General features: G+C 38.5%; 1 protein-coding gene across 1 annotated transcript; it reads right to left on the reverse strand.

The window, feature by feature from the left end:
* Positions 1 to 2,791: 2,791 nt before the first annotated feature.
* On the reverse strand, positions 2,792 to 3,561 carry NXPH2 (neurexophilin 2). Its single transcript, XM_004375103.2, has one exon. The coding sequence runs from the start codon at positions 3,387 to 3,389 to the stop codon at positions 2,823 to 2,825; it is 567 nt and encodes a 188-aa protein (XP_004375160.1). The 5' UTR covers positions 3,390 to 3,561; the 3' UTR covers positions 2,792 to 2,822.
* Between the last annotated feature and the right edge of the window lie 9,006 nt (positions 3,562 to 12,567).

Consider the following 12,567-nt stretch of genomic DNA (forward strand, 5'->3'; position numbering starts at 1 on the left):
ACAATATGCCTACGGGAAACTTTTTAAAATTCTACAAACCGTACAAAAATCTAAGAATTGTGTAAACTGCCTTACTGTTTTTTTTTTTTTCTGACATGGAAATAGTTTTCTATCACTCAACTTTTGAACATTAGTTTTAAATCTCATTTCATATTGTAGTAATAATAATGGTAATGGCAGTTCACATTTATAGAATTCTTACTAGATGTCAGACTATATGCCAAGTGTTTTATATGAATTTTCTCATTATTCTACTTTATAATCTCTATAACCAAGCTGCTTTGTGTAGCATGCACATAGGGAAAATCTTAATGCTCAGCTGGTATTTATTTTATACATATCTATATATACACAGAGAGAGATAGATGGCTGGCTGCCTGGGTGGTGCAAACAGTTAAGCACTTGGCTACTAACTGAAAGGTTGGTGGCTTGAGTCCACCCAGAAGCATCTCAGAAGAAAGGTTTGGAAATCTACTTCTGAAGGGTCACAGCCATTAACGACACTATGAAATGCAGTTCTATAGTTCTACTCTGATACGCATGGGATTTCCATGAGTCGGAATTGACTCAATGGCAACTGGCTTGATTTTTGGTATATATGCAGTTCGAATCCACCAGCTGCTCCTTGGAAGCCCTATGGGGAGTTCTAGTCTGTCCTATAAGGTTGCTATGACAACTCAATGGTAATGGGTATATATATGTGTTTGTATATATATGTATGTGTGTGTATATATATATTATATACATATATATAAACACACTCTTAAGAGGAAACAAGAACAGAGTCTTTAAAAAAATAACCACCCTGAAGTCATGGACAGATTTAGCAAATTCTTTTTATTTACATAGAAATGTGTACACATACTTTCTCTGTACACAGAAAATTCTAAGTATATATACATATATGGTTCCCACATACTGTACAATAAATAGTATTTTAATTTTGTTTCTAGATGAAAATAAAAAGATGTCTCAAAATACTACTCACCAACCACAAAATTACAAAAGCACCTGATGAACTCAGAGCAAAAACTTCAAGCCTTACTACCACACACTAAGCCTAGTACAATTTATACAAAAAGACAAAATTGAACACTGTGCAGATATCACCAGTAGAAGGAAAGGAATGGAGACATAAAATAGAAAATAGAGCTGTTGGCTTTTTGAACAATGTGGTAAGTTCATTTCTGTTGGTTAGGACTCGTCTTTAGTCCTAGATGTAATGTTTTACCTTACTCTGATATTTTATAAAGGAGGGGAACAAGTGAACATCTATTGTAAAAAGAGGAACTATTCCATGAGTCTTCAGAGTTCTAGAAGCCTTTTTAATTGGTCAACCAGAACTTTCTTCTGTGTTAATCAGATGATCATCTAGTTCTGTGATACAGGATTACTGCTCACTACCTCAGAGAAGATGACAAGGTCACAGATTGGAAAGTAACGTATTATTTGGAAGTAACCTCAAAAGTCTGACTGAGTCGTGTATCTGAGTTATCAGCACTTAATAATCACTAAACTTTAAATATAACTCTTTATTTCCACATACAGTTTGACCCTTCATTTAAATAATTAACTAAATCTAAGGAAAACTTGGAGTCATAGGTGGTACAAACCATTAAAGCGCTAACAAAGGTTGGAGGTTAGAACTCACCCAGAGAGGACTTGGAAGAAAGAGTTGGTGATCTACTTCCAAAAAGTCAGCCATTGAAAACCCTACTGGAGCACTGTTCTACTCTGACACCCATGGGGTCGACGTGAGTCGGAATCAACTCGATGATAACTGGTTTTAAGGAAAACTTAATTTGGGAGGCTAGAAACAATGAATCCATAATTCTAGAATTTCCTCCTGACTCTTCCAATTTTTTCCCATTCTAACCTAGCAAATAATATTTTTTCCTTGATTTCAGAGTGGTCCTACACATGTATATGAAATTATAAGATCAAACAAAAAGAATGAGGTTATACACTGTCGGGTGAATAGAGAAAAAGGTATAGTGTTTTTGATAATCTCGCAGCATTATATTTGGCAATTGAGCTAAAAAATAGTCCAAAAACAGTTTGACTCATAATCTTCATTATTATTGAACTGATTTATAATACAGCCAGATTTGTTCTCCCAATACAAGTCACCAATTCCACTGTCATTGCTATGCCAGTATTATTACTCAGGTAAGAAATCATGAAGACGGTGACCAACACAAGGCTGAGTGCTTCAATCAGTCCACCCAACGCTACCTCAAATAATAATGCATTTACTTCCACTGTGGCACCGTAACGTCACACACAAGTTTTGAAACAAGTTTTATCCTTTCATCTCTGTTATCAATAACAGCACAGATGTGGGGAAAAAGACGGCAATCAAAGAAGAATTCAATGTGAAAAACATGATTCATCTATCAAATACAATCTTTTCAGTTACTTTTCTGAATCCGCTATTTTTAAAATAATCTTCCAAAACACATTTCAAAGGCAGGCTCATTTCAAGAGCACTGTTTATCACATGCATAATTGGGTTCCTTCTTGTCACATGTTGCTGCCATTAATGCTTCTTTTAGAGAAACAATATTTCTAGAACTTAGTCATCTTACATGAAAGTGATGGTTTCATAAGCAGTTTGACTCTTTAGATTAAGGTACTTAAGATTGAAACAAACACATTTCACACTTAAATACGTTTCTGGTTTTTAAATTTGAAAATGTAATAGGGGAACTAAGGTTCACTGCCAGAAACAAAAGGGATCCTTTCCCCTGAAGAGCTGGGCTTGATTTTTAGGCATTCTAACTATATACACACGTGCCTTCTTTCCATCACTGTGTAAAGAGTCAGCCAGAAGATAAGTACGGAGTCTCACTATGGTAATTGTAGTCAGGACAGACCTTTTGCACAAGTTTATAATCAACACTGTAAAAGGCAATGTAAATACAAATGACCTTGAAGGGCTTGGAGCACAACCAAGAGACGTGACTCTGAGTCTGCTCCTGGTAGCAGATCTTCGAAGGGTCAAAGTTGCACAGGGCAGTCTTCTTCGCCCGATCTGTTTTTTCATACTCAATGCGACAATTGAAAGATTTGGATTCCTTGGTCTCCAAGGTAGACTGGGGGGAAACTTCAAATTCCACCACTTTGGAAGGGGGTACCAAGCTCACTGAAACGTTGCCCAGGCCTGTTGAATTATGTCGAAAATAAACACTGAAAGTTCCATTTCCATGGTCGACAATTTTCCCCGTGATGAGGAGGTTGAGTTTGACAGTTTTAATGTTGGAATGAAAGTCACCCCATCCAAACATTTTCTTAAATTTTCCAGTTTTCACTATTGGCCTCCGTTTAGTTCTTGCCAGTGGTTCCTGAACTTCTGTGATATTGGCCAACCAGTCCCAGAAGTTTTCCATGCTGTCTGCATAGGCCAGTTGACCAGGCTTGGGCACAGGAGACTGTTTAACAAACAGGCGCAGGGGATTGATGATCCTTGAGTGCACCACGTTTCCAACCAATGTCCCTGGGGCATCTTTGTCTTCCCAATCCAGCCCCTCTGTGGCATGCACCACGTTTTTACTGTCACAAAATAGCTGTTTGAAAAGAAAAAAAAGAGAAATAAACTTCAGGTTAGGCTTTGTGTGCACACATACTGCAGTCAAAGCACAAGCGAAATTATCCCAACATTACCTAGATTCTGCTTAAATAGCATTTCACACACACAGCTAGGCTCAACAGTGTGACAAGATGGGTGCTATTTCAAGCAACGTAGATCAGTGAGTACATACATTAAAATGATGTGATTAAGAAGAGAGTACTTTGTTTTAATGGCTGATGTGATTTTAGTCAGTTTCCCAATCTTTATAAATTTAGTTTTCCAGATTGGAGAAAGGAGGATATTTCTGCCTCTCATTTGTTAGAATCATTAAATTTGTAAGTGCCCCCACCCCCACTGGGCTGGTAGAAAACAACTCATTCCAGAATGCTGAGGGTTTCTACCAAGGAGCTAAAAACTATTTAGTCATGAAACATTGATAAATCTCTTTTAAATATATTTATAAATATTAAGGATCTAACTGTATTCAAAGGCTCATGTCATATAATTTCATTTATGTTGATATAATTCCATCTCAAACTCTGTAATGAAAAAGGCATATGTATAGTATTAGAAAGTTCTGCAAAAGTTTTAGTTGAAAGCATATAAAATATAATTGTCAAATTTTTAAATTTAGCTGACATTATAAAAGCAGAAATAAATGTTTAAAAATATATTCACAATGAATAGATTGCATATAATTTAGTGAATTTTATCACAACTGAGTTATACTCTGAATTGCTAAGAAAGAATGATGAAAAAAAGAAAGAATTCTGTGCATAGGTTGTATGGATTCCACAGTATTTTTGTTCAAATCATAGACACAGAAACACTCACTTTATTTGCATTTGATTTTTCTTTTTGTTTTCTTTGTAATGTAAAAGTCTACATGATTTTTCAAAACCATTTCATTAAGTCCATATGGATTATGAGGGACAGAATCACTACATATATGAAACTGTTGCTTTGGCTGAATACTTATGGATGAGTCATAAAGTCTGGAAAATAGAAGTTTCTAGTGGAAACACTGAGAGGCTACCTTTGATGGCATAAACCACTCTTGAATGATTCTACAGAAAATTGCCAGCATGATGAAAAGGATGAGGAAAGAAGTGATGTTTAAGTTTATGGACTTTTTCTCCAGCCCTTTCCAACTAGGCAAAACAAACAAACAAACAAAAACCTGTTGCCGTTGAGTCAATTCCAACTCATAGTGACCCTATAGGACAGAGTAGAACTGCCCCATAGGATTTCCAAGTTGTGGCTGGTGCATTCCAACTGCCAACCTTTTGGTTAACAGCCAAGCTCTTAACCACTGTGCCACCAGGGCTCCTGGCAAAGAACCTGGTAAAATCTGTTTCAGATTATTACACAAATCCAATTTGGCAAAAAAAAGAAAGAAAGAAAGAAAGAAAAACAAAACAAAATGAGCTTGGATTATAAATATTGCACTCTTAAATATATTTGTCGTTGTTAGGTGCTGTCGAGTTGGTTCTGACTCATAGTGACCCTATGTACAATATAAGGAAACACTGCCTGCTCCTGTGCCGTCCTCAGAATCATTGCTATGTTTAAGCCCACTGTTGCAGCCACTGTGTCAGTACGTGACGTTAAGGGTCTTCCTCTGTTTTGATGACCCTCTACTTTATCAAGCATGATGTCCTTCTCCAGGGACTGATCCATCCTGATAACATGTCCAAAGTAGGTGAGACGAAGTCTCACCATCCTTGCTTCTAAGGAGCATTCTGGCTGTGCTTTTTCCAAGACAGACTTGTTTGGTCTTCCGGTAGTCCATGGTATAGTCAATATTCTTAGCCAACACCATAATTCAAATGCGTCAATTCTTCTTCCATCTTCCTTATTCATTGTCCAGCTTTCACATGCATATGAGGCGAATGAAAATACCATGGCTTGAGTCAGACACACCTTAGTTCTCAAAGTGACATCTTTGCTTTTTAACACTTTAGAGAGGTCTTTTGCAGCAGATTTGTCCAATGCAATGCATTGTTTGATTTCTTGACCACTGCTTCCATGGGTGTTGATTGTGGATCCAAGTAAAACGAAATCTTTGACAATTTCAATATTTTCTTCAGCACCACCCCAGGAGGTACCAGAAGCATCTACGACCAGAAATTCCTGATGGAGTGTCGGAAATCACCTGTGGCCAAAATACCCCCCCAGGACCTGCCCACCATTCCCAGGGTCACCAGCCCTGGCAGTGAGGAGCCCCCCATGGAAGACAAGCAGAGCCACCAACACAACAGTCCAGAAGACAAGGTGGCGTGTGGTGAAGAGTCACAGTTTGTGATAGACATTTAAAGGACCAGCCATTGGAGTGAGCAATGCCTATGGGCCCCTCAGGCCCTTCTTGAGGGGCCCTTCTTGGGAGAAGAACCACCCAGCCAGGTCTTATGAATGTTATCACCCTGGACAGGCATAGGGTGTGTGGGGTTGGCCATCTCAGCTCTCTCCTCTCTCACTCAAGGCACTTGCTCCCCCTTCCCCTTTGTGAGCACCAGCAGATATCTCCATGTGCCTCTGTGGATGCAGGAGCTGCCACTTCAAGAGGAGTGACTCTCGTGAGCACACCCCTGCAGGGACCAGAGGTGGACAAGGAGGAGCCCTTATGAAGGATGGTCTTGTTCTTTCAGTCGGATCTTCTGGGGGTGCCCCTTCCTTAGGTTGGTATGCAGTGGGAAAGAATCCCTAGCCCTTCTTTGCCAGAGAGGAAATAAAAGCCACTTTCGCCCTGCGGCCAAGAGTTGGGCCCTGTCTGAAAAAACTTACTATGAGTCAGAACCAACCTGATGGCACCTAACAAAAACAACAACAATAACAATCATGATGTTGCTTATTGATCCAGTTGTGAGGATTTTTGTTTTCTTTATGGTGACATGTAATCCATACTGAAGGCTGTGGTCTTTGATCTTTATCAGTAGGTGCTTCAAGTCTTCTTCACTTTCAGCAAGCAAGGTTGTGTCATCTGCATATCGAAGGTTGTTAATGAGTCTTCCTCTGGTCCTGATGCTGTATTCTTCTCCATAGTCCGGCTTCTTGGATTATTTGCTCAGCATACAGACTGAAGAAGTATGGCGAAACTTATAAACCTGACACACATCTTTCCTGCTTTTAAACCACGCAATGTCCCCTTGTTCTGTTTGAATGACCGCCTCTTGGTCTATGTAAAGGTTCTGCATGAGCACAATTAACTGTTCAGAAATTACCAATCTTCACAATGTTATCAATAATTTGTTATGATCCACGCAGTCAAATGCCTTTGAAATAAAACACAGGTAAACATCTTTCTGGTATTCTCTGCTTTCAGCCAAGATCCATCTGACATCTGCAATTCTATCCCTTGTTTGACGTCCTCTTCTGAATCTTGCTTGAATTTCTGGTGGTTTCCTGTACTGCTGCAACCATTTTTTAATTATCTTCAGGAGAATTTTACTTGCACATGATATTAATCTATTGTTCAATAATGTCCGTATTCTGTTGGATCACCTTTCTTTGAAATGGGCACAAATACGGATCTCTTCCAGTCGGTTGGCCAGGTAGCTGTCCTCCAAATTTCTTGGCATACACGAGTGAGCGCTTCTAGCATTGCATCCGTTTGTAGAAACATCTCAATGGTATTCCTGGGCCTTCAATTCCTGGGGCCTTGTTTTGCGCCAGTGCCTTCAGTGCAGCTTGGACTTCTTCATTCAATACCATCACTTCTTGATCATATGCTACCTCCTAAAATGGTTGAACATCAACTAATTCTTTTTGGTATAGTGACTCTATGTATTCCTTCTATCTTCTTTTGATGCCTCCTGGCGTAGTGCAATATTTTGCCCATAGAATCCTTCAGTATTGCAACTTGAGGCTTGAATTTTTTCTTCAGTTCTTTCAGCATGAGAAATGCTGAGCATGTTGCTTCTCTTTCAGTTTTCTGTCTCCAGGCCTTTGCACATTTCATTATAATACTTTACTTGGTCTTCCCAAGGTGCCCTTTGAAATCTTCTGTTCAGTTCTTTTATTTCATTATTTTATATTCATTTATTTCATTAGCTACTCTACATTTAAGACCAAGTTTCAGAGTCTCTTCTGACATCCATTTTGGTCTTTTCTTTCTTTCCTGTCTTTTTAATGACCTTTTGCTTTCTCCATGTATGGTGTCTTTGATGTCATCCCACAACTCGTCTGGTCTTCAGTCATTAGTGTTAAATGTATTCTTGAGATGGTCTCTAAACTTTGGTGGGATATACTCAAGGTTGTACTTTGGCTCTCATGAACTAATTTTAATTTTCTTCAGCTTCAACTTGAACTTGCATATGAGCAATTGGATGGTATGTTCTGTAGTCAGCCCCTGGCCTTCTTCTCACTGATGATATTGAGCTTCTCCATTGTTTCTTTCCACAAATGTAGCCAATAATATTCTTGTGTGTTCCATCTGGTGAGGTCCACACGTATAAGTCGCTGTTTCTGTTGTTTAAAAAAACGCATTTCCAATGAATAGGCTGTTGGTCTTGCAAAATCCTATCACGTGATCATTCAATCTCCTGCATCATTTCTAATACCAAGGCCGTATTTTCTAAGCATTGATTCTTTCCAAATTTTACATTCCAATCACCAGTAATTACCAATGCATCTTGATTGCATATTTGATCAATTTCAGACTGGAAAAGCCAGGAGAAATCTTCAATTTTTTCATCTTTGGCATTAGTGCTTGGTGCGTAAATTTGAATAACAGTTGTATTAACTTGTCTTCCTTGTAAACCAGAAAACCAAACCCATTGCCATCAAGTTGATTCCAACTTATAGTGAGCCCAAAGGACAGAGTAGAACCACCCCATAGGGTTTCCAAGGAGGAGCTGGTGGATTTGAACTGCCAACCTTTTGGTTAGCAGCCTGAGCGCTTAACCACTGTGCCACCAGAGCTCCTATTTTCCTTGCAGGCATATGGATATTACCCTACCACTGACAGTATTGTATTTCAGGATAGATCTTGAAATGTTCTCTTTGACAATGAATGTGACATCATTCCTCTTCAATTTGTCATTCCCAGCAGAGCAGACCATATGGTTGTCCAATTCAAAATGGCCAATACCAGTCCATTACAGCTCACTAATTCCTAGGATACTGATCTTCAAGCATTCTATTTCATTTTTGACAACTCCCATTTTCCTAGATTCTTACTTCATAGTTTCCACGTTATGATTATTAATGGATGTTTGAGGCTGTTTCTTCTCATTTTGAGTCATGCCACATTAGCAAATGAAGGTTCCAAAAGCTTGACTCCATCCACGTCATTAGGTTGACTTTACTTTGAGGACACAGCTCTTCCTCAGTTGTATTTTGAGTGTCTTCCAACATGAGGGACTCATCTTTCAGCATTGTATCAGAGAATGTTCTGCTGCTATTCATAACATTTTCACTGGTCAGTTGTTTTAGAAGCAGACCACCAGGTCATTCTTCCTAGGCTGTCTTAGTCCAGAAGCTCCACTGACACTCATCTACCATGGATGACCCTAATGGTATTTGAAATCAGAGGCATGACTTCCAGCATCAGAGCAACATGCAAGACACCACAGCATGACAAATTTACAGAGGAGTGGTGGTTTAAATATATAGCAGATTTGAATAATGTGAGGGTATCTTTTATAAGTTCATAAAAGTGTAGAAGTTTAAGCTTCATGATAAATTATTTTAATCTGGTCACTTCAGAATGAGAATGTGACGACTCAAGTACATGTATGCTTTAATATATTTGCCCCTTAGATTAATTTCTTGAAGGCTTTTCTTCCTCATTTCTGTTCTTTGAATTCTTTTCTCTTCACTTAAATTAGTGAAGTTTAGCAAAAGTGCATTTTGATATGATGCACATTCTCATTTTTTGGGGGACCTAAATCCATATTATCTCTCCTTAGGAGCTTACACATCCCAAGTTGATATTTCTTTCCCTCTTATAGTGTTAAAGGACTGGGATATTCATCAGGAAAAGAGGCCATTACTGGCTGAAGAGGGTTTCTTGCTCAAAATATTCTGGATATTTCTGACACTGTAACTACAGCTTTCTGATTTCAAACAATCTAATTATGATGCGCACAAACCTCATTCAAATAAACTGGTAACAGTCCATGGAGTCCAGTTCCCTAGCTCCCATTACGATCTGATCTCCTGAGAACTGATGCCATCTGATGCCAACTGGAAGCAGCTTGGCCTCTCTAGCAAGAGGGTCAAGGATACATGGACAGATAAGAGACTCCTTGCTGATCAAGGTAAAGAGCCAATTTTTCTTCTCTGTGATTATGACTCTTGTTGTCCATTACAGTGATTATTACTCTATTTTGCACCTGTTTCCAGTATTTCACGAGATTTGCCTTGCTTGGGAAATGCTGACAGACACATCTGCCATTTGCTGAAAAGCTTGTGTATAATAAGGAGTGCTCCTTTACCTCCTGGTCTCTACTTGCCATTTTGGTTTGGTACAACTTCCTAATTTCTTCCCTCACTTCCACCTTTCTTCCTCTCTTTCTTTCTCTTTTAGCAAAGGTATATCCCCTTGTCACTTTCTTTTTATGACTTACTTTAACAAAAAATTCACTTCTTATTTTTACACACCATGTTGTCGTTAGGTGCCGTCAAGTCAGTTCTGACTCATAGCGACCCTATGTACAACAGAATGAAACACCGCCCGGTCTTTTGCCATCCTCACAATTGTTGTTATGCTTGAGCCCATTTTTGCAGCCACTGTGTCAATCCATCGCATTGAGGGTCTTCTTCTTTTTCACTGACCCTGTACTTTACCAAGCATGATGTCCTTCTCCAGGGACAGATCCCTCCTGATAACATGTCCAAAGTATGTGAGACGTAGTCTCGCCATCCTTGCTTCTAAGGATCATTCTGGTTGTACTTCTTCCAAAACAGATTTGTTCATTCTTTTGGCAGTCCATGATATATTCAATATTCTTTGCTAACGCCACAATTCAAGGCGTCAATTCTTCTTTACACAATTCTTTCTTTACATACCATGCTGTAGGTTAATACTTCATTAGCAGAACTAAGATTCATTTTCCATTCAAAAACTTTTTTTCACCCATGAATATAAATACACTCCTGCTACCAGCAGCAAAGCAACATGTTCTTTTTTTTTCTCTCACAGTTTTTAAGTTATAAATTTTCCTGATTTTTTTCTGGCTGAATCTTTTCTTGTGGTGTAGCAGTTTGCTTAATTTTCTCTCAAATTTCCTGTTACTAAAAACCTATAAACATTTAGCCTATTATTCATGATGCAACAAGTAAGTTTTATGAGATCATGTGGCATCTATCTTAACTGATATTGGTGTATTTTAGAACACATGATAGACCTTAACACCTTATGAGATCCCTCTTTCATTTCTAGGACTTCTATTGTTACAGTTCTCAGACTACTCAATAATGGTAAAAATAATAGTAATAAAAAATTTTTAAATGGCCATTTACTGTGAGAATTTAAAAAAATGAAGATTTTCTTTGTAGCAACTGATATTGTGATAGAACTTGACCCAAACATATATGACTTATCCTAAGAAAAATAAGTGCAAAAAAAAAAAAAACCTCAAGCTTTTCAAACAGATAAACTGGAGGTGATTATTTGCTTTTATAAAGGCTCTTTAATTCTTCAGAAAAGATTCTCCATAAAAGAATTTAAAATGGAATTTGATTCCTAAAAACTCATTCTAACTCACTACTTTTCAGGTTGAAACCTCAAGGAGCCTTTAATTTTAAGGTTCTCCTGCATAATAAGAAATAATAAAATTTAGCTAATAGCACAAACCCCCATGCGTCTGTCAGTTTGTTGAACTGTAAGGGCTTGCGTGTTGCTGTGATGCTGGAAGATATGCCAACGGTATTCAGAAACCAGCAGGGTCACTCGTGGCGGACACGTTTCAGCTGAGCTTCCAGACTAAGACAGACTAGGAAGAAGGACCCAGCAATCTACTTCTGAAAAAAATTAGCCAATGAAAACCTTAAGAACAGCAGCGGAACACCGTCTGATATTGTGTCAGAAGATGAGCCCCCCCGCCCCGGTTCGAAGGCATTCAAAAGACAACTGGGGAAGAGCTGCCTCCTCAAAGTAGAGTCGACCTTAACGATGTGGATGGAGTCAAGCTTTCAGGACTTTCATTTGCTGATGTGGCATGACTCAAAATGCGAAGAAACAGCTGCAAACAATCATTAATAATCGGAACGTGGAATGTACGAAGTATGAATCTAGGAAAATTGGAAATTGTCAAAAATGAAATGGAACACATGAACATCAAATATTCTAGGCATTAGTGAGCTGAAATGGACTGGTCTTGGCTATTTTGAATCTGAAAACCATATGGTCTTCTATGCCAGAAATGACAACTTGAAGAGAAATGGCATTGTCTTCACCATCAAAAAGAACATTTCAAGATCTATCCTGAAGCACAATGCTATCAGTGATAGGATACTATCCATACGCTTACAAGGAAGACCAGGTAATACGACTATTATTCAAATTTACCCACCAACCACTAAGGCCAAAGATGAAGAAATTTAAGATTTTTACCAACTTCTTCAGTCTGACAGTGATCAAACATGCAATCAGGATGCATTGATAATTACTGGTGATTGGAATGCGAAAGTTGGAAATGAGGAAGGACTGGTAGTTGGAAAATATGGCATTGGTGACAGAAATGATGCTGGAGACCTCATGACAGAATTTTGCAAGACCAATGACTTCTTCACTGCAAATACCTTTTTTCACCAACATAAATGGTGACTATACACATGGACCTCGCCAGATGGAATACACGGGAATCAAATTGACTACATCTGTGAGAAAGAGACAATGGAAAACTCAATATCATCAGTCGGAACAAGGCTGCGGCTGACTGTGGAAGAGACCATCAATTGCTCATATGCAAGTTCAAGTCGAAACTGAAGAAAATTACAAGTCCACGAGAGCCAAAGTAGGACCTTGAGTATATCCCACCTGAATTTAGAGA

The sequence above is a fragment of the Trichechus manatus genome, unplaced genomic scaffold (genome assembly GCF_000243295.1).
Source record: "Trichechus manatus latirostris isolate Lorelei unplaced genomic scaffold, TriManLat1.0 scaffold00033, whole genome shotgun sequence".
Classification (NCBI taxonomy): Eukaryota; Metazoa; Chordata; class Mammalia; order Sirenia; family Trichechidae; genus Trichechus; species Trichechus manatus.

What these genes read in the sequence shown, in the direction of transcription:
- NXPH2 (XM_004375103.2), bottom strand. Translation starts at nt 3,389, where the DNA reads ATGGAAAACTTCTGGGACTGGTTGGCCAATATCACAGAAGTTCAGGAA.